We start from the raw sequence: 22,480 nt of genomic DNA on the forward strand, positions 1-22,480 counted from the left end.
TTAATTTGCCTTCCCAAACATAATTTTCTCCATTCTGGACAACTCAGCATTCTTCCTCACTCCTTGCTTTGCATTATTTTCTCCCAGATTTGTTAGCATACATTTTTCAAATCAATTTATGTTTTTTCTTTTTATTTCTAACTACTTTTCACCTTCTCTGCACTATACCATCTATCACTAGAGTCTCAGCTATTAAATTAATGTGCTATCTAGATCTCACTTCACTTCCATGTCAAATCTGACATGACTTGGCAATGAATAAAATGAAGCAGACTGGAGCTTCCTTTGCAAATGATTTGACTCTCACTTTAGAAAACAATGCACCTGTGCATAAGAATGGAAACAGCACAGTGTCAAAGGACAGCCCTTCAGGAAGCAGCAGAGAGCAGTCCATGCAAAACATCTCTAAGTGAGGGTGAGAAAAAAAACCCAAGCCACAAATACCTCTTCCCGGTCAAAAAACTACCAGCGCTGGAGAAGTGATGGGAAGGGCAGATCACTATTAGCATACTTGTACCTACGTCTGACTTCCACGTCAGCTGGCAACATTATGTGGCTTCCATGAGAGCTGGCATATCTGTATTTAGCTTTAGATAAATCCAAATATTTTATTTTTCTTCTGCTGCTATTCTATTACCATTAACAGGAACAAACAGCCACTTAAAAACCAGAAATGGCAGTATAGAATATTAGTAAAACACAACCAAAAAAATTTCCCTGGTGTATCAGAACTGGTGGAAGTTTATCTATACTCACACAAACTGAAATACTGACGGTTACAAAGATGGACGATTTGAGTAGTCAAATGTAAGAACTTTATTTATCTTTCATAGCTGTGCTGAAGAACAAGAGTAAGGGGTATATTGCAAACCATTTGCATAAAGTTGCTTAGGCAACAGGTTAAGTGATACAACATTTTAATTTTGCTGTCATAACAAAGCTCGACAACAAATATGTCTATATTTGTGTATCTAGCTATGTATCTATATGTATGTGTATGTATGCACATATATAGTACAGAGAAGTTCACCCAGTTAATAGACTGTGGAGGGAATTCAGGACATGTACTCCAGAGATTTCCATCTTTGCTGTGTCCTTTCTGGCACATGAAGGTGCATGACAGCTGTATAGAGGTAACGGGGACAGGGCAAGAGCTTCAGGAGGAGCCAGAAGAGGGATGGCAACCAGCCCTGCCCCCACTTTGATTTACACCATCCTCCCCTGAGGTCCATATGGAGTTATGTGCTGCTGTCCACTGTGCTATGGCCAGCCTGCCATCCACACCATGAATTTGGTGGGATAGGGTAGCCAAGAGACTGTGGCACCTCTCACTGGTCCCTTGCCCTATCAAATTCTTGAGCACAATCCTGAGCAGCTGCTGGGCACCCATCTAGGAGTACTGGGTGCTCCAGTCAGTGACCCCTTCTGGTTACCTGCAGATCCTCTTTGCAGTTGCAGCCTTGTAACCCTCACACCTCTTCTCTATGTTTTTTTCCAACCTGGGAGATGACTGTTTCCCATGGATTTTCCCATTTCCTTCTAGCCCTTTGCCTGCACAAGACAGCTGGACAGTTTTGGTAGAGCCAGTCCTTGGCTAAACAGAGAATGGCAAAAGTGGCAGCTGTGCAGCCTTACCATTGACAAAGAACAGGAAGACTGGGACAGGCCTGTGCCTCTCCCTTGGCATATGACACAAAGAAATGTGTCTCTTGATATTTATCCTCTACTCATGTTGCAGGGCAGAATTCAACACTGAGAGAAGCAGAAAACTGAAGGAAAAGGCGGGAAGAATTTCTAACAATATTTTATTGGCTTGCATTGCAAGCAGTTTTGAGACAAAGGTACCACTCAGTAAGCATGGATTCCAGTCATGACAGACATAAATAATAATAATTACTATTTTTAATTTCACTTTCTTGGCACTACCTCAAAGTTACATGTGTGTTATTCTTAAAATAAAAACCATTACAGCTGAACATTTTTATCAGTGAGCATCTAAGAAATGGCAACTTCAAGCAGTACTGACATATTTCAAAAAGTGGACCCCAATGAGCTGCCTACATGATCTCCTTCACCCTATAGGACTCCTTGCTTTCTTACAATATTTTGATTTAAGAAGGGTTTTCACATGATGCTCCTTAAATTTTTTTTTTCTGAGAATTTAGGTGCTCAGAAAGAAAGACACTGACTTCAGGGGGCATTTAAATGTTTACTTCATCAGACTAATTTCCAGCATCATTGGTCTCTAAGCATGCACCTTCCATAGTGGTGCCAAGTATGTAGAAGCAGATCCTTGGTTTTGCTTCCATTTGTTAGGTCTCACTAGACCAGAAAGTGAGAGTAAGGAATAACCTGCTGGCAGCCAAGGCTCTCACTGATGGGCAGAGAAGCAAAGAGGGATCTTCACCAGACCATGTGTGTACAGCAAAACTATAAAACTGCTATAAAATGGTGGTCACTGGCACTCTTCCTAATTTAAAGGGCAGCACTGCTCTGTGCTTGGTAAAGTTAAATGCCAGTTCTGAATTCCCAGATGTTCAGGCCTGTTAAACCTCAGAGGATGGGACTTGTAGCCCTGAGTGAGATGTCTGAATGGCAGACTCATCCATTCAGCATGTGGATTGCGTTGGATAATAGAGGCACCATGAAGTTCAGGCATTTGCTGCGAGTCACTTAGAGACATTTCCAGGACACCAAGGCCTTATTCTGCACTGACTTTCTCTAGCTGCTGCTGATAGGCAAAACAACTGCTGCTCATCTAACTGAGCCTTCTGTAAACTAGTTGCAAGTATTCTTTAACCTATTTAAAATCTCACCTGGGCACCAGAAGGTGAACAACTTCTGTGTCTTGGGACAGCAAAGAGATGAGAGATGTCTCCTCATTCCCAACCCAGAGGGCAGAAATATCACAGACTCGCATACAAGACAATTGTTTAATACGTTCACAAATCAATTTTATTAATTTAAAACAAAATTAATGAAGAAAAATTCTGTACACAATTGTGGACACAACACACTTTTTGTACAATAAGGCCCAGATAAATTTTGTTATGTTTTTCAGTCCACGAGTGACTAAAAATTGAAAAGAGCCAAAGAAAAAAAAAGACAACCAATCCCCCCACATCACTGTCTATTTCTCTTGAGGAAAGAAAAGGCTAATGATAGTCTCAATTCTAAAAATTATCCACAATGTGCTTTATGCACGTATGTGAGTATTGCACGAGTTGCAGCACTCACACTGGGTAAAGTAAAGCACACGTGCAAGTCTTGGTAAGATAAAAACCTCTCTGTTGGTACTAAGGCAATCCACAAATATTTTATTCTAGCAGCAATGTGATTCCTCCAATAGAGAAGAGTATTGATTTGTACCTACATTGGTGCTCTGTAGCTTTGCAGGTAGCTGTTTCATGGCTGGTGGTTTTCTTATAAAAATGAAAAAAGAAAATTAACCAACAAAGGTGAGGTTTCTATTTAACTGGGCCAAGGGAATTGGTACAATTCAAGCCAAAAAGTCAGACTAACAGTTTATTTAACCAAGTAGCTCAAAGCCTTCAAGATCAAGAAAGTCACAAGTCACAGACAGACATGGTCTAGGTTTGTCCTTTAAGTTAGTACAGACAAAAGCAAATTTTAACTCCTTGGTGATAATAATTTCAGCATTTCCATTGCCGGCAATGGATGTTATATCTTAGGAAAATCTGACTCCTGGTGGAAGAGGATTAAAAAACTTAAATGTATATGAGCATTCTTGCTTAATTTCTCCAAAATATTCTCATTTCTAATTTCTAAAAATATTAGTGATGATAGATTCCTTTATTTTTGGATGAGACAAAGGCTATTCAGTACCAAGGTTCCAGTTTAAGTTACATCTTAAAATATATTTGTGTTCTTTCTCTATTTCTTCATGGAATGACTCTCCTAATTAATCTTTTAATACTCTAAAAAAGAGTTAATATGTTAACTTTAAAAGAGGAAACAAAAATACAATAAAGACCTCCTCTTCACTTGGGTTTTATCTGTATTTGCTTCAACCAGGGGGACACACAAAATCAATCTTTTCATAATCAGAGTGGGCGAGAGAAGAAAATGGCAGAGAAACAGCTGAGAACAAAACCCAATTCCTATTGACACTTGACATCCATGCTTTTGGTCTTGACAAATTTATCTAAAAAAAAATCCATTATCTACATATTTATATCCAACACATTGATAAGGCACTGCACAAATTTGTGCACATGTGGCCTCAATCTTCACCAACAAGGCATTACTATCTTTCAATAGCATTTACCTTAACAATATGTAAAAGAATCATTCATTATTACAAATTTACACAAAAAATTCTTCCTGTACATGATTGTCTCAGTGATGTACCTATTAGTTTAAATTAGACATATTTTAAACTACTCTGTAATGTGCTAAAATCAAAAGTAGTTGCTGTACCATAAGGCAAAGGCTTATAATAGCCTTTAATCCTATTATACATATCCTCAGTTATATGATGCCAAAATACAGTCTGTTCATAAATAAGTAAAGATGTACAGAGTACCCTGGGTATGAGAAACCAAAACGTAAACCTTCTTTATAAGAAAATTACTCCACTGGTATTTTGTAAAATCTCAGTCTTCATTGTGCAATCAAGTTTGCTGTGTTAAAGAAATTGTGTGTATCACATTGAAGAGGCTAAAAACTACAAAGCATTTGCAGGTCCTTTTTCTTTTCTTCACAGGTATGAACCTCTTATTTCCTTTTCTTTTCTTCTTCTTTTTGTTTTTCTTCCCATTTTATTTTTTTCTTCTCTATTTCTTTTTGGTAGCAAGTATGGTAAAGATGAGTTGTTCAAACACTCGCATGGCTTGTTTTCGTTGGACTCGCAGCACTGGAGCCAACAGCTGTTCTGAAGAAAAGGACGTGCTCCTCCGTTCTCTGAAAGGGCAAGGGGTAAGACCGATTGCAGCTGTACGTCAACATGTTGAAATCACAAAGTTCTGTAGTCCAATGCTGACACAAGACACAGGCATCTCATCCACGGGCAGAAGGAGGCTCTGAGGTTTGAAAGTGCTGCTAAGCTGCTACAAGTACTCCAGTTCCAAGGCGTGGTGAAGGGCCATAAGGTCAGAGTGGCTCGAGATCCTCCAAAATGGCATAGCATGCTGTGAACAGCACAGACAACATGTAAAAATAACCCCAAGCATTCTGGTATTTAGACGCACCCTTTGTTTTTCACAGGGATAAGAGAACATTTAGGGGAGAGAAAAAGAGCTCTTAAAACCTTGAGTCTTTCAGTCTGGTCTCTCTGACTCACCCCCTAAACATAAATTCTCAATAACAGCAAATCTATTTACAGTAGGAACTACAACAAACACATCAGGAGGTCATAAGGAAGGGAAGGGATTCTAATCTCTTTATATGAAAAACAGATTTCAGAACATTGCAGAAGAAAATACTACTTCTGGGAAAAAAAAAAAAAAAACCAAATAACATACGCACGTGAGTAGTTTGAGGAAGGGAACAGAAAGAAAATAAAGAAAGTGAAAGTGTTGTTTACTATCAAAATGTGTTTGCTCCTTGTAAAAAACTTGGCAGATGAGTTAGGAACAGAAAAATGGTGAGTCAGAATAACTCATGTTATGTGTGATGTGTCACATCACTTTGAAAAGATTTTTATACCAGTGACTTGTATAACATTGGTCATTGCTAACACTGATCTTAGAGCATCTTTTCCATATGGGACATTAAAATAAATACATATTTTTTTCCTATTAGTTGTAATAAAATCTGTCTGGGGCACAAATACTTTTGCAAAGAACCTGAATAAACCAAAAAACATAAATCCCAGGAAAAAGTACAGATTACCTCATTCATGAAGGGGCAAAAATCTACTTAAGAACTACTTTTATACTTGAAACTAGGGGTTCTAATGTCAAGAAGAACTTTTGCATATATTTAAAAAAAGAAAAAAGATAACCATCTGCTTTTGTCAGGAAATTATTCTGTAAACCCAATGGGGAAATAGTTTCAATTCAACAGTATTCTGGAGGCTAACATGATTGTGTTCACATTTTCACTGGGTCAGTTTTTGTCCTGGCATCTTTAGGAGGCAAACCACAAGCAATTTATTATCACATTAGCTTCTAAGTTTCCCAACCATTTTATCTATGATTTCCCAAAGAGGATTTCATCATTCTACTCCAGCAGCTCTTGAGTAAATTCCGAATTCCACTGAAATCAGAGGCAAAAATCCATCTCCTCTGTGACTTTTATTCTGCTCTCCTTTTTTTCATTCTGGTCTTCTCAAATTTTACGTTAGAGATAAATTTTGAAAACGATGTTAAACTCACTGTTTCCAGCTGCACATTTACTGTAATTTTTATACCTGTCTCAGAAGACAAACACCTTAACACTCAGCCTATCACATCCTCTTTGATATGACTCCTGATCTGAATGAAGATGCAATATGGATGCATCAACATGTGCCCACATCCTGAGTATGCCCAGCTTCTAGAGCAAAGGAATTTCTTAAGGATGCAAACAAAATGATCCTCAAGAAAACATCATTGTAACAGTTTCTGTTCTGCTTTGGTTTGCTCTAGTGTTAATGCCTTGAGAAACAGCTGACTGAATCTCAGCTTGAAGATAAATTAATGAGCGATGGCTGACAATGGAGAGAACAAACCAAATAAAATCCAAAGACAATAGAGGTATTTTTTTGAAAAAAATGCTTGTGATATTTTCAAAACACTTTTATAGATGGATCTTTTCCTTAAGAAGGAAATGTTAAACACTAAAACATTTTTTTCCCTACATCTTCAATCTGGACTTCCACTGTACTGTCTCTATGATTCACCAGCTACAGAAAGGAGATGCAGTTAGCTCACTCAGTTACAACTCCACGTCCCAGGGTCTTTTTTCCCTGTTACATTATACAGACAGCCTACCCTCTGTGCTCTGTCAGGCCAGACACTGCTGCTTTCCAATTCACAGATTTCCTAAAGATGAATTTCTTGCATCATCTTCAGGAAATGAACCAGCAAGACCAATACGAAACAAAAATTACTAGTCATGCCATTCTCTGGATTTTGCAAAAGCTTCCATGCACCTATCTCTAACTTAGGCTGCAAGATCTTTCTGTCAGAATTTGAAATATCTGATAGGGGTACTACATGAAGCACAAAGAGTCGCGGATGCTTGCAGCAGGTCCATGCTGTGTTTGCCAAACGACTGCTCAGGTCGGCAATGCTCAGCAGTGCTGCCTCCTTTTCGTGGGAGGTTGCAGCTTCCCTCTTCTCTCTCAAACCCCTGTCAGGTGGGACACAGCTGGTCTCCCTGACAGCCAGCCATAGCTTCCTGCTCCTCCTCTTAATCAGCCTGGCAGCACATCTGCTTCAGCCACTGGGTCAGGGAGATGTAAACAGCACACCTATGATGTGGCTGGCAAAGACTTTGGTGGACACCTGCCTTAGCAAAGTGTCTCTGCAGAAGCCAAGAGTCAATGACATGGATGCCCTCCAAGGTCAGGCAGCAAACCAATGAATAGGGAGAATTATAGGAATAAATTCTTGGCTCCCAGCTCCCGCTCCATGCAGCTCCAGCTTTATAACTGCTTCCCTAGTAACAACTTCAGCATCACAGAGCATACACACACCAGGCAGACAGAGCAGTTAAAGACTCTGATTGATTTAACAGAAGGTTTAGCTTCTGCTAAATCAAATTACAGCGCCTCTTGCTAGATGCCCATGTGCAATATCGAGTATTGGATTACCCTGTTTATGGGTCAGCTGTTGATGATCAGGTTTTAAACCAAAACTGTAAGCAGTCATAATTTTCACTATATATTTCTATCTCAAATTTAATTAAGTGTCCTCTGCATTAATTATGTCTGTCTGTGAAAGGAGTAAACCTGTATTTACTCCATGCAGTTACAGCAGTGAAGCGTGGAATGACAATAGTCTCACAAAAAAAAAAGAGGTAATAATTGTGTAATTCTCAAGATTATAATTATTTTCAGTGCTCCTTCATGTAGGTCTAAAGGCCAGGTGCACAATCCCAAGAAATAAAGCATGCCAGGAACATGGTGGCTGCATGGGGTTGGAATCTGGTCTGATGCCCTGGGCATGGCTGAACGTGGCCAAATCAGATTTCTATCAGTCTGACCCTACAGTATGGCCTTCAGAGCTGTGAGGAGGCAAAACAAACCTGATACAGACCTATATATATCTGTATGTTTGTGTGTATATATAGAGCCTCACACATATGTGTTCATATATATCTGCATGTGTCTTCATGAGGTATGCACGCCAATTTTCACCCCATCTAAGATAATGATTGTATGAAATTGGAACCTTTAAAGTAACAAAATTATCATGCAAAACCTTATCTATTATATCTGTATTAACATGCATTACTGATTCACAACTATTCAGCCATGTCAAAAGTGGCAACACACCCACGAGATGGAAGTAAATTTTCTCTTGCCAAATGACTTGAGATCATTTGAGAAAGCAAGAGATCCTTTGTGTATATATATATGTACTAAATATTGCCTTTAAAAAGCCATCCCTGCCAACACTTAGCACACCCATGCCATGCGGAACACTTCTATTCTGAGCCAAGCAAGAAATGCTAATCTGGCATTTGCTGCTGCAGGAGAATGGATGAAAAATGCTAACCACTAATAAATAGCTGGTGAAACTGGATGCATTAGTATCTAATGGAACTCTAAGTCTACTATTTCAACATCTTCCAAGTAAATATGAAGCTTTTGTCTTCTAAAAATCATGAATTGTTTGGTAGATGATACTTAGCAATAAAACACTTATGAACTTTTAAATTATTTAATTTTGATGACATTTTGAAATTAAATGTGGTGGCAAAATTTTTGTTTTGATGTAAAAAGCATAAAAAATTAAACTACAAATTTAGTAAGCCTAATAACTAGAGTATTATTAAATAACCTAAGTTATTAAGCTATTTATTTCTGAAATAGAAGTAATTTTCTTGTCAGCATGTACCTACTAAATGTACAAAACTTCAGCTATTTTACTACACAAAATAGTGTTGCTATTAATACACATGCAAAACAAATCCATTTTTTGATAGCAACACCAAAAGTGCAGATTATCCTCTATCCTCCTTCTCTTAAATGAATACATATTTATACAAAAAACTTACTCCTGAGATTTGTGATGGATTTGAATAGAAAACTCATCAGTTTTTGTCATCTTTCATGGTATTTTTATTGTATTCCTGCCAGATTTGCTAAGCGGCCATCTTTCCTTCCTATCCCAAACCTGACAGGCACAGTGTGACTCTGAGCTTAAAAGCAATGGCATATTGGATACCCATTTATATTCTATTTATTGCTCCACAAAGATTTATGATTTTTCCTCCAAGTCAGCATGACCATTTTGGAGACAAAGGAGAAGACCATTTGCCTAGGCTCTCCTGAATCACCTGATGTAAAATCCAGCTCCTCAGTGCAAAAGAGCCTTTGTCTCATCTCACAAATTAGAAATGCTTTGGAGAATTCTCCTAAGCAGAAAAACTTAGGAGTTGGGGTTTTCCTGTCTTATTAGTATTTCCTGAATGTATCTCCAAAGGCAAAGGCAAAAGATGAGCACAAAAAAAAATCAAACGAAACACAACAAAACAAAATAAAATAACCTCCAAAACCGAAACACAGCAAACCAAAATGCCAAGACAATGGAGTTTCTGGCAGAAACCCCCAGGCCCTTGTACAGCTGTGTCACCGCAGTGGCACCCTGAGGCCGTGGCTCTGACATGTACTGGCACTGCTGCCAGCACCCAGAGCACCCTTTGGACTTTCACAATGGTTTCTCTCTGCCCTCCTCTCCCTCTTTTCACACACTTTTGTGTGAACCCTGGTGTTACAGCCAAACTCACTGGTCGCTGCACTGACCCAGAAGGGTACAATCATTCCTCAATCCACACTGCAAACATCCTGAGAGTTTTAATTGTCTCATCAAATATTTGGCTGGAAGTGACAGCTAAACTAGGGTGTCAATATCATAGTTAGACTAATGCTACCAGAAATGCAACAGTGTATTACGTTTGCTTACATCAACCAAAACAGGCATTTTATGAACAAACCATTTATCCTAAAAATGTTTCTTAATAAAGCAACGATCTTTTAAGTGGCATTAGAAAGTTTCTATTATTGACTTTTTATACTAATGACAATAATAAGATTTCAAATGTTTCTTTTGTTTTCCTACTGCTATATTGACTCAATATTTTCCATGAAGGAAGGACATACATGAAAATCTTGTTTTATGATGAAGGAATTGATAAATGATTGGTAAATTATTTTTAATAATAAACTTTAACTTTCTTATCTCCTAAGCTGGAAGTTCAACCATTTTTTTTTTCTCCATTGAATGAACATAAAATTTAAAAAAATCTCTAATTGAATAGGCTTGAAAAGACTCATTACAGTTTACATGTAAACAATGAAGTGCTATCTAAAGAAGATTGTACTGTCTATGCTATAAATAGTGTAAAGAAACACACATGTGCTAATGGCATCACCACAGGCCAAAGTCTTACAGAAAAGTGCTGTGCAAAGTGGTAACAAAAGACCTGTCCCTTCTCTGGAGAATAACAAAACCTGACATGCTGATGTGAAGCAAGGAGAGAAGGAACCAGCTACCAAAATTCAGGGGTATGCATGACAATGGGGTACATCACAGGACACTTATGCCACTCTGGATTTATATGGTTTGGGTAGTTTTGGGGAGACAAAGCTTCTGTTTTGTTTGTGTGCTCTCCAGAGAAGATTTCTACTCTTGCAGGATGTGAAGGAAAAAACCAAAAAGGCAAATCCTGCATTCACAGTGTGAAATGGTGATTTCTTACTTGGTGGAGTAAGAAGCAGGACAAGAATCACAGAAGCATTTTCCTAAATCAGGTTGATAGTTTATGCAGAAAGGCAGGGCTGCTGGTCTACTTATTGACTTCTCTGGCATTGCTGCAGCAGATAATTTAATCCAGAGCATCTAACATGCTTTCAACCTGAAAATTCCTTCCACCAGGAAAGATTACACACAAGTAATTGCACAAAGGAACTTTCTATACTGCTACTCCTCTTAGCAACTGGAAAGGCTTTCTCTTATGCTTTTCTGAATCATGTTTCCTGTTGAAAAAAACAGTGGAATAGATAATGTTACCAAAAGGACTACTCCTGCCATTATCATATACAACACTATTTCACCGAGCAACAGAAAAGGAACAAAGGGAAGGAATTTCTTTTCCCCTGATCTTAAATACAGCTTTTAAAATGTAATCATTTGCAGCGGGAAAACATTTCTCTGCAAAGATGAAAGGCATTTCTGAACGAGAAAGGAGCAAACTGTTCCCGTCAGTCCGCCAAAGGGATATATGAAACTGAGACTCTGCAAAGTGCTGGGACGAGCAGGGAACCTACCCGCAAGGCTTCAGGGGCACAAAACCCAGATTTCATGAAGCAAAACCAGTCAATGGTTGTTAAAACGCCATGTGGACTAATTAGTTTCACTTCTCCAATTTAAAAAGTCACAGTGGAAAGAGATAGAAGTATCACAGAGAGTTTTGTGGTGAAAAAGCAGCTGTGTAAAAGCAATTTATCTGTGAAAGGAAACAAGAAAAAAATGCCCATTTTCCTGCTCTTTCTCCTATTATTCAAATAGCCAAGGTTATGCCTCAATCCTCCAAGCAAAGAGTGCGTATCTGCAGACTACCTTGGGTAGTTTTTCTAGCAAGACTACAAGTAAAGCCTATTATTTGTGAATGGGAAGTGTTGCTTTTTATACAGCTTAATTCACATTGAAAAAAAAAAAAAAGTGATTTTTTTCACTTCTTCTCAGTGGAAAGCAAAAAATAATAGACAGTCAAATAGTATCCTCTGCTCAGTTATCTGAGATTATGAATGCATGCCAAGCCACAGGTTGCTGTCTGAACAAAGAATCCAAATTATGGGCACACAAGAAAACAGAAATTCCTGTATACCGACTCCAGTCCTACATGTCTTTTTAAGGTGTGACATATATGTATTTCATATAGTCAAACAGCACATTGCCTTTGATCACTAAGAATCACCATATTTTGCTTACATTCATAACATCCTATGTGGTATTTTGGGTTGCCAAGGAAAACAGAACTGTTAGTTCTTGGCACAAAAGCCAGGGCCCATTTTCTGGCCCCTTTTTGAAATGTATCAAACATACACAGTTTAATGTGTCTTTTGGAGAACAGCAGGGCAAATCATTATCTATAATCTTACTTGGCTTTCTACTAGATATAGTCAACACAGATTTTGTAAGGCAAAGATATCCAACCTAAATGTCAATGAATACTGTCCCATGCTGAAGAAAAGACAATTTTCCAGACTCTTGAAACCAACCCCCACCAAAAGAAGGTCATTACCTTTTTTGCGCCTTGTTCTTCTTCAACACCATCTCCTATAACAACATACACTACTTTTCTTCCAAATCTTTGAATTATTCGCTCAAAACAACTTTCCTTTCCTGAAAGAAAAAGATCAAACTATTCAAGATAGGTGGTGATAGGATGTCATCAAATAAATAACTTTTTAGCCTGGATCTCTCCAGTCCTTGGACTTCTTAAGTAGAACTACAAGATGAGAAGAGTCTGTCCCTCAGGATGGTGTATCAAGGCCCATTGCAGCAAAGACAGCATACTAGAGGTCTACAACATGACCTTTCTTGTCTCATTCCCTAATATGACGCAGGTTTTGTGGGAAATTTCACCACCAGGAGAATTATCTACCATTTGTTTATGACCAGTAGCTTGATTTCAGTAAATTCATTGAAGCTGAATTGAAATTCCAGCCTTTTCTCCAAAACCTGTGATATGATTAATCACAGCTCCTAAAACACTAGTACCCTGACTCAGAAGGTCATGCAAAAGATTAAGATTTGAATGCCTGTAATACAATACATGGGCCATGTCCTTGATCCTGCACTGGGATCCACTCATATGGGTTATTCCTTCCCCACACACATCTAGGGAAATTATCTCAGTGCTCCAGCCCTATGCACAAGTACTGGAGAAACACAGGAATGCTAAGGGTTTGGAAGGGACCTTAAAACTCATCTAGTCCCAATTCACCCTGGCATGTGCAGGGACACTCCCACTATATTAAGTTATTTAAAGTTATCCAAGGTTATCCAAGGCTATCCAGGTTATCCAGGCTATCCAAGGCCTTACCCAACCTGGTCTTGAACACTGCCAGAGTTGTGGCATCCACAACTTCCTTTGGCAATCTGTTTCGGTGTCTCACCATCCTTACAGTAAAGAATTTCTTCCTAATAGCTAAATAACCTAAATTTCCTCTCTTTCAATTTGTAGCCATACTGGGAAGTTTCAGGTACGGTACTGAGAAGACAAAAGAAAGCAAAAGCCTAAAATTGAATTTTCTCAAATGTCCCCATTCTGAAACGACACTTTAATCTGTCCATGGGACATGCTAACCTGTTTGCCTACAGCAGTGGATGGGGAAAATTGTGTTTATTAAAATAGTTATTTCAGCTGAAAAACAATAAAAGCATAAGAGAAAGTCAGCTAGAAATTAAATGAAGTCTTCTAGCCATTAAAAGCCAAACTACTTAATGATGTAATTTAACAGTAGCACTACGCATAGGAAACCTCCAACACTAAGTTGAAACAGTGTTTGACTATTACGAATCATGTTATGTTACAAAAACCTCATGGTTTCCTGTGACAGTCAGTGACAGAACACATTTTTCCAAAACCACCCTTCTATTCCACGTATGTGAAGTCACAAGTGAAGATTTATTAAAATATGTTTTAATTAAAATGTGTATTTAAAGCATTATATTTCAAAGCTATAATGTACTATAAAGTTTTGACAGAGGGCACTGTAACTTTAATATTCAGGAAACATTTTAAATATTTTATAGGAATGCTTTCAAATTTCTCTATAAAACTCTGAACCAATTTTTGTTTTGTCTTGTTAAAAAAAAAAAAATCCCACCATTTGAGCTTGCTGTATTATAGATACTTAAGAACACATGAAAAATGTGTGCTTGTACCCAACAATTATGAGGGAATCTGAGACAGAACAGATATATCATAATCACATTAAAAACTACAAACACCATTGCCATCTGGTCTGGGGTACTTCTACATACTCAGAATAACATCTTTTATACTGAACCAGAAAACAGAAATAAACATTTGCCTGGCTGAAGCTTATTACAGTCAGCATGAAGAAACTTAAATAATTACATTCTGCCACAAAACATTCTTGCTTCTGGTAAATTGTTTACCAAAATTTTCTCCAGAGTCCATGAAAACAAATGAAGCCAGGGCTTACCTTTACAGAATTTCTCCTACCTGAGAATCAGGTGTTACTAATCTCTGTATTTGCTACAGCAAAAGCAAGTTAGAATTGAATATAGACAACAATACTTTTCTTTTTAGACATGCAGCTTTAAATGTATCACAACATGATGAAAATAGCTCACCTATTTTTGTTGCACTGTAAATATTCTCTATGGGAAATACAACCCCTAGTCCATACAACAAGACTTTTGCCAGAGCTGGAATTAGCTGAGTAGTTGTTACAAGAATGTTCACACAGTTTGTCCTATGGAAGAGAAAATGCAAATATCCTTTTTTAACTAAACAGGAAAAAACAAACAAACAAACAAAAAAAAATAGAAGGAAAATCTTACCCCTTCCATAAGAACCCCTCAACATTATTATTATGACTTAAAAAGAACTTTTTTTTTTTACCACTGTCTTGAGGAACAAGGTGTGGCATGGTCAGATCGGAATAAAAAATGAAGATAAGGTCCTCCAGTTTCAGCATTTTGCCCACACCAGACAGCCTCTTCCAGATCATCATCAGACACCCTAGAGCTTCCTTCCTACTTTTAATACTCACCTTGAATGTATGAGGGTGAGTGCTTTCAGTGCAAGTGTTAACCAAGAATCTGTCAAAGCTTCAATTTCTGCTCTTAGTTGTAACCAAGCCTCTCTTTTTGCTGGACCAAGAAGACCTGTGGAGTAGACAAGGGCATGTCTGCACTGGTATTAAGTAGTACTCCGTCATTTTCCCTTGCTTTCACCAGCTCAGACAATTTTCCGCACACTGCAAACTAAACAGATGACTAAACACTCCTAAAAAGGAGAAGAAACCAGTTCTTCCCATTTATGACCTCTAATCCGTGTTTGTTAGACCCTCCAGAGTCACTTGCCTCCAACGTTATTTTTGTAGGTGTTGTATATTTCTTTTACTCGTCTGTAGCGGAAGGCCAGTTTCCGCATCCAGTCCACTCCTCCGCGCACGCCGGTCGCCAGGCACAGGTTGGCACTGGTGGCAGCCGCGGGAAAGCCGTCTGTTCCGAAGTTATATGTGCTAGGCAGAGATAAAAACCCCACAGATTAATAAAAGGCAACAGGCTACATTGAACCACCAGCTACCCGCTTGGCTGGGTTGCAAAGAAGACAGTTAAAAGAGAACGGGCTACTGTGAGCATTCCAGCAGCTCATCCCTCGCCCAGGAAGGAATTTGCAAAGCAACTTGTTATCTTAATGAGTTCTCTTGTACCTTAAATCTTGACCGTTGTCATCCGAAGACACGTCATCGATGTGCACCTGGTCGCACTCCTAAGGTGACAGAGAGATTTTATAGTTTTCTTGATTTTGCTAATCTTGAAAACAAAGCTATAAAAAAAAATCTATGAACAATTTCGTCATCTGGGATATTTTTAATTGTGGAAATCAGTAGATGGCAGTCTTGTTAAAACAACTATTTTACCTATTCCTTGTGCTAATTTCTTAGAATAAATGCACACCGTCATTAGCTACTACTGTTAAACCGTTTTCCAAAAACACATTTTTGTGTTTAGAAAGGAAAATGGTTAAAAACAATTAGCATATGTGTTCCATAAACGTTCTTGCAGCCTTTCAGGTACCTTAAAACATCATGCTGCTCAAAGCTGATTCAGTCAGTGCATAAGTGTAACTGAAACCAGACATTTTGGTAAATGTAACATATTAGAAAAATTAAACCTGATGCTAACCGCCAATGAAATTATGACCTCTGATTGCTGTTGAGCCACACACCAACACAGCCTGAGGCCAGTGTTTCAGAGGAGTGCAGATGAAAAATCTGTTCCTAGTTTGCCATTCATTTGAGAGTTGTGAGTTTCCTTCTCTCTCTTTGGTCTTACTGCATGAAAGCAGCATGCAAAGATGATGAAAATCTGAACAGAAATACCCAAATCAAACCATTTTTCTTCAGCTGCTTGTCTGCAAACTAACGCGACACATTAAAAATTGCTTTGTCCATCACTAAAATTAAAAATTGCAATGTATATTGTTTATTCACAAAAAAATACATTAAAACATTACTATTAACATTTTAACTGTTGGCAGGAAAACAAATAAACCTCTGACACTCTAGATCAATATCAATTCAATGCTTGTAACAATAATGGATTTAAAATATTTTAATAATTTCATCTTCTCTCTCCTAATGTGAAGTCCTATAACAAATATGATCTATTTTAAAGATGAAAATGCTGCAATCCTTTATTTTTGTGTTGCTCTCCTCTGAACAAATTTTTCTTTCTCCATGGATTTGTGAGGAAGGGAGGGAAGATAGAAGTGGAAAGAAACTCAAACCAGCTGTTCCCTAACAGAATTAAAATCATGACCCTCAACCCTTTTTCTAAAACATCTATTTTCCAGCCAACCCTCTCCCAGCAAGCAGCAAGCTCCAAGGAGGAAAAGACTTTGACCCTGTAACCTTCTCCTCCTCTCCTGAGGTCAACAACCTCAGATAAGAAAAAAGCTGAAGAAGCCTATGTGGCCTCACATGGTGGCTGTGGATTCTAGATTTTTAAAACATTGGTTGGCAAAAAATGCCTCAGAAACTTGAAATTCTTTGAAGAAGAAGTTGTGGTCTTTTGCACTTGTGCAACATATTCTTACTATAATGCTTACTCTTCTGTATCTTATGCATAGGTAGCTTGTGCCAGCACAGGAGAGACAATACTACATTTACTCATATTTAACCAGCATACAGTGAAATTCCTCCTTAGGCAGACAAAATGCATTAGATGTACAGACACAGCTGAAACTGCAAGTGTGAGCATATGCTGCCAGGCTTTGAAGATCAACTTGGCTGAAAAAAGAGCCAGAAGCTTCTTCAGCAAGTTATCAAATTCACATAAATTTTTACTGCTTTTCTATTTAAAACCTAGAGCAAATGCCCATCCAAATGCATACCACATTAACAATTCAAATATGAGCTGAGTGTAAGCTAAAGAAGCAACACCCTCCTGAACTCATTAGTTTCCCACTTTAGTTACTCTTCTACTGCTCAGTGATTTCTCCTTCCCCAGCTTAGAAACTATGAATGACAACTGCAACAGGATGCTGGAGGACTCAAAATAGAAATTTGTGAATAAGAAACTAAATTTTTTTGTAACCACAAAACTAAAGGAAGGAGTAGCAGCTTCTCAAAGAAGCAGATGGAAGGATTAACTCAAAAAATTTCCAAATTCAACTCTCTCAGGGAAAAGATAGAGGCAGGAAGAATGAGACCACTACATCTTAGATACCATAGTTAGAATAGAACCTGGAGACTTGGAGCTTTAATACATAACACAAAATCTTAGGACCATCAGAAGCCTTATATCAGGACATTATCCCCTTCTAACCACCTGCATGGCAGATAGAAAGCAAGAACCACAGTGATACATTAGAAATAGAAATTGTGGCATCAAAAGAAAGAATTATTTTGGACAGAAAAGCCCAGAAAATAAATCTGAGACTAAAAACTAGTAGGGCAAAGGTACAGAAACAGTGTCAAGAAAGCAAGAAAAATGAAGAAAATGTCACAAGCACTGCAAATTTTCAACAAAATACTGACTATAATAAGAGCGAGATAGTGTCCTCTTTTGTCAGGAATAAAAGAAGGAAAACAAGTCAAGAAGGGAACAAAGCACAAGAGATACATGTTATAATTTGGAAAGGATTAAAGCCTAATGTGATTGACACTATGTTACAGCTAAAGGGAGGTCACAAACAGTGCACGACTGTTTTGTTCCTTTTGAGTGGCAGGGCACGGCTTTGAGGCTAAATGTGAGCTTTGAGTGCCAGGTATTTTTTCACACTGTCTAGCTGACTTCGACTTTGGGCTAATGAGTGATTGCTGCATTTTTTCCACCCCTTAACATGGTAAGGAGGAACATTCATTTAGCAATTCTTCTTTTAGCAAAGAAGTTATTTAAAAGTAATTCTTCAAAGAAGCCAATTACCCGCCCATCATTAATTGATGTGGTCCATTCTTCCATCAGAACCCCTTGTATTTGTTTTCACCTGCTTGGTTTGTGCGGAACATTCTATTTGTGAACTACCTGAGACACTGCTCAGTCCTCTGATTAGATATAAGCAAGCACACACACAGTCAACAACTTAAAATAGTAGTTAGCTCAATATGCACCATAATCAGGGATATGGTAAAACACTGCCCAAAAAATAAAGTATGCCCTTCAAACCAGAACATTTTCACAAAGGTGTATATACACACATGGACTCCAAAATCCTCAAGTACTTCTCAGAAAAGCTTCTGTGAGGGGAGATGACTTATAGCTAAATGGCCATCCAGGAAAAAAAAAAAAAGTTTGTTTGCAGGCTCACCATTTCAAACTTTCACAAATGTATTTTTGTAAAATTTTCACAGGAAATACAGTACTAGAATTCTCCCTCTAATTCTCTGACGAAGTGAGATCTGAAACGAATACTGAGAGTCTCTGTAGAAACACTGTTATTTATGCAGATGTATTTTATTATGACAGGATCAGTTTAGCAGTCAAGTCCAAAGCAGAAAATTAAAATGGTGGGATTCTCTTAAAACAGGCTGAACTGGCAAATAAGGAGCAAAATATCCTGTGGCTTACATATAAAGCCTATGCAGCTAGCTGCGTTTGCTCCTAAATGCGTTGACCTTGCAACTTCAGTGTATCCAGTTTGAAATCTTCAGGAGGAACTACAAGTGATAACATGTTTGTACTGAAGATTTGTATTTCAGCCAGACAGGCTGAGATGCAGCTCTGCACTTTTGGATCAATCCCTGGAAAGCAAAACGCACTTGGTATTGTTTAGAAATAATATTTTGAGGGAAAATGGGATTGTCAGCATGTGTAACCTGGCAAATCTACCAATAGTAGCTTAAGAAGTTACTGCCCATGCTGTCCTTTTTTTGCTCTTTCACACAGCTGACTTGCATGGATCCATGTGTTTCTGTCCCTCAGACCTTTCTGTGCCACAGCTGGTAGCTTATATTGATTCTCCTGCAGCAGCTCAATTAAACCAACAGATGTTGCATGGAATAGCTGAGATTTGTTTCTCCATTCCCTTCTATCAGCTCTGCTTTGGGGCTCGAAGTAGCAGCAGATATGTGCTTGCAGGAGCAACTGAAAGCTGCTGCAACCATTTGCTAAGTGAGTGTCCCTAGTGAAATGCAGCAAGCCAAAGACAAACAGCAATCAAAAATGAATGACTAGGTGAGTCTAGCCTAAGATTTGTACATGGAAAGCTTATGTCTTCTCCCTCCTCTATTCCCAAAGCATTTGTTAACTTCTTCCTGCTGAGTTTTCCTCCTTCTCTTTTCTGTTTTTGTATGACAAGCCAAACACTGCCAGAGATGCTCCACAGTCATCATTCACAGCTCTTAAAATGCCTGGACCTGTGTAGTCCTCTGGAATCATTCCTTTAAACTAACTTAGGATCTTTATAAAGATTCATATGCAAAGCATTAACTTATGGCAGAAATGTTCTGCAAATATTTATATTACTTTGCTCCTTCACTACCACCCGTCAAGTTGTGTACTTCTGCCATAATTATGTAAAATATGCTTCACTACTCAACTTACTGTAGGAAAATTAATAACAATAATAATAAAAAAAGAGATTAAGGCTGTTATAATAGTTCTTTTATCTGTGCCAATACTACAAGCCAAGTGGAGTGACGCAACAGCTAGCATGCTGATCCTCTACATTTCTGTGTTACAAAACTAACAAAAATAAATCTAACAATTCTGCTGTCTTTGACTAAACACTGACATAAGGTAACTCTGGAAAAGTCTGCACATTATTGAGAGGAATAACGTGAATAACATTAACATAATCTCAAAGGATGCCAAATCTGCTGATTGTAGCTGAGATACATTTCCACATTTGGTTAATCTGCTTAATTTACCATGAGAAAACTAACACCACACTGCCAACTAATTGTTCCAATACCTTAGTCTGCAAAGTCAAATGAGAGAGGGGAAAAAAACCCCAACCAACAACTACCCTTCAGAATGAGCTATTTTCATTTTGCCTTTACATCAGCAGGCCCATTGAGACATCCTGGAAGCTGGCCAACTCACAGGAAATGATTGCTGGGATTCTCTGTTCCTCTCATATCTGTCATTACGCAATTATATCCACTGCTTCATTTTCCCTACTGAACAGTAGAGAAATTTGGTCATGTACATGTGAGAACAGATCTAGCAAAACAAGTTAAAGATGCAATCCTTTATAAATATGAAGTATCTTTAAAAAAAAAAAAAAAAAAAATCCCCAAGCAGCTTTTTATGACAGCAGTACCTCTGTTTATGTCTTTTCCAGGAATAAGATATATATATATACCCCTTCAGTTGCATATACCCTTTAAGACTATTATCTACTCCACAAATACTCACCACTCCTATTAGCCATCACAATGTACTTCTTTCAGAATCACAATTACAGATTGTCAGAATTATTTTTTTTCCAGACAACAATTACATATTTAAAAGCTAGGTTGTGAACACCCCATGCCCCATCTTTTTACTCATAGTTGTGACCACATGCACCAACATTATTTGCCAGCATTCATAAAGCTTTAGTGGTCAACCGCTGGTTTTCACTTGACTAGAAGGATAAAATCCCTGGTATGTGCAGGTTGGAAAATTGAGCAACAGCACATCTACATCCTCTGTGTGTGTGTATATATATTTATATACACATATATATAGTATGAACTGTGCCTAATGCTTCTCCACTGTACTTCTGTGCTTGCTAAATACACAAAACCCTCTGCACTTCCTTTCAAGCCGAGGCAACAAAGGCTGAAGTGCTGAGCTGAGCGCCTGCAACGCACGGCACAGATCCCTGTGAAAGAGCAGCCACCGCGGTTCGCAGCTTCTCAGCGCTGGCACTCAACTGGCAGGAGCTGTCATCTCTGTCTAGCCTGCACTTTGTGACCCTAGCATTTTCTCTTCTTTCCCACCACAATTATTCGGTGATGAAGAAAAAAGGTGCAGATTACCTGTGGGTCAGGCACAGGATATTAAGAACAAAGAGAGTTCTTGAAATCCACTTCATTCTGTCTGACAATTTGTGGATGAACAGTCAAGGAATTAAATTGGGCTGTGAAGGCTTTCAAAATGCTCCCATTTTAAACTTAAGACTATAAAGAGAAGATTGTAATTTTTAAAAAGTCCACAATACCCTTCCAAAACCCCCAAATCCTAAATTTTATTGTTAAATAGAACATCAGAACAAAAAATAAGTTTATTATCTATGTAAATTATCTAATAAATTTATTATCTATATAAATTATTATATTAGCTGTTATAAACACTGAGGATAAGAACTGGAATTATTTACAAACTCTTTTTCATAGCCAATGACTTTAAAGTACTTCCCTGCACCAAATATAGCACCCTTTTATAGCACACAATGGATGACATTCTTTTCTAATAGAAAAAGTGATTAAAATCCTATTTTTCTTGCTCATATCAACAAATGCATTTGGATCAAATATGGTACTCCTGAAGTAAACAGTGTATATTCCAAAATACAGATCTTATTCTGCAACTTGTGTTTATTGAAGTAGCTACGCTAAAACCAAGGTTTACCTTTTCATTTCAACTATACCTTGGAACTGGAAGAATCCAATTTAAAATAAAACATGACCTAAGGAAGTATCTATATAGCAACTGCAGTGGATCGACTAGAGTGTCTCTCTAAAAATCAGTTCTTGCTCCAACTCTGACAAACTAAGTTGTTTTTTTCTATTATGTTATTCTATGTCTGTATATTTTGCAGGAAGGGAAGAGGGGGGGGATGTCAAAGAAAGAATTTTACCAATAGATAGAAACAGCTAAATAAAACTCAAGTGAATCTACATGAAGGGTGTGTTTTATTCCCGGAGATAATGGTGTGAAGTTTAAAGTGTCGAATTAATTGTATTTTAAAGGCCAGCACTTCACATGTAAATACTTTCTTTATTATATGATTCCTATTATCTGCTAATATATACTTTTACAAAGAGAAAAAAATTCTATGGTTAATGGGAGACAGCAAAAATAAAATATGAAGATATTTTAAGAAGAAAAAAAGCCATGAATCTCATCAGAATCTAATTAATTATTCCCAAATCCATTAACTTGGAAGT

General features: G+C 37.8%; 1 protein-coding gene across 9 annotated transcripts in view; it reads right to left on the reverse strand.

Moving 5' to 3' along the window:
* Positions 1–1,788: 1,788 nt before the first annotated feature.
* The window catches only part of EYA1 (EYA transcriptional coactivator and phosphatase 1), a 157,786-nt gene continuing 137,094 nt past the window's right edge, over positions 1,789–22,480 (reverse strand). For all 9 annotated transcript variants that reach the window (XM_072924760.1, XM_041713936.2, XM_041713935.2 and 6 more), the window contains 6 exons: positions 15,590–15,648; positions 15,237–15,397; positions 14,924–15,038; positions 14,502–14,623; positions 12,418–12,518; positions 1,789–5,150 (listed from right to left, as the gene is read on the reverse strand). In XM_072924760.1, the coding sequence (XP_072780861.1) occupies positions 5,070–5,150; positions 12,418–12,518; positions 14,502–14,623; positions 14,924–15,038; positions 15,237–15,397; positions 15,590–15,648 (639 nt within the window). In that variant the 3' untranslated portion in view covers positions 1,789–5,069. The remainder of the gene's footprint in view (positions 5,151–12,417; positions 12,519–14,501; positions 14,624–14,923; positions 15,039–15,236; positions 15,398–15,589; positions 15,649–22,480) is intronic.

Source organism: Taeniopygia guttata, chromosome 2 (genome assembly GCF_048771995.1).
Source record: "Taeniopygia guttata chromosome 2, bTaeGut7.mat, whole genome shotgun sequence".
Classification (NCBI taxonomy): Eukaryota; Metazoa; Chordata; class Aves; order Passeriformes; family Estrildidae; genus Taeniopygia; species Taeniopygia guttata.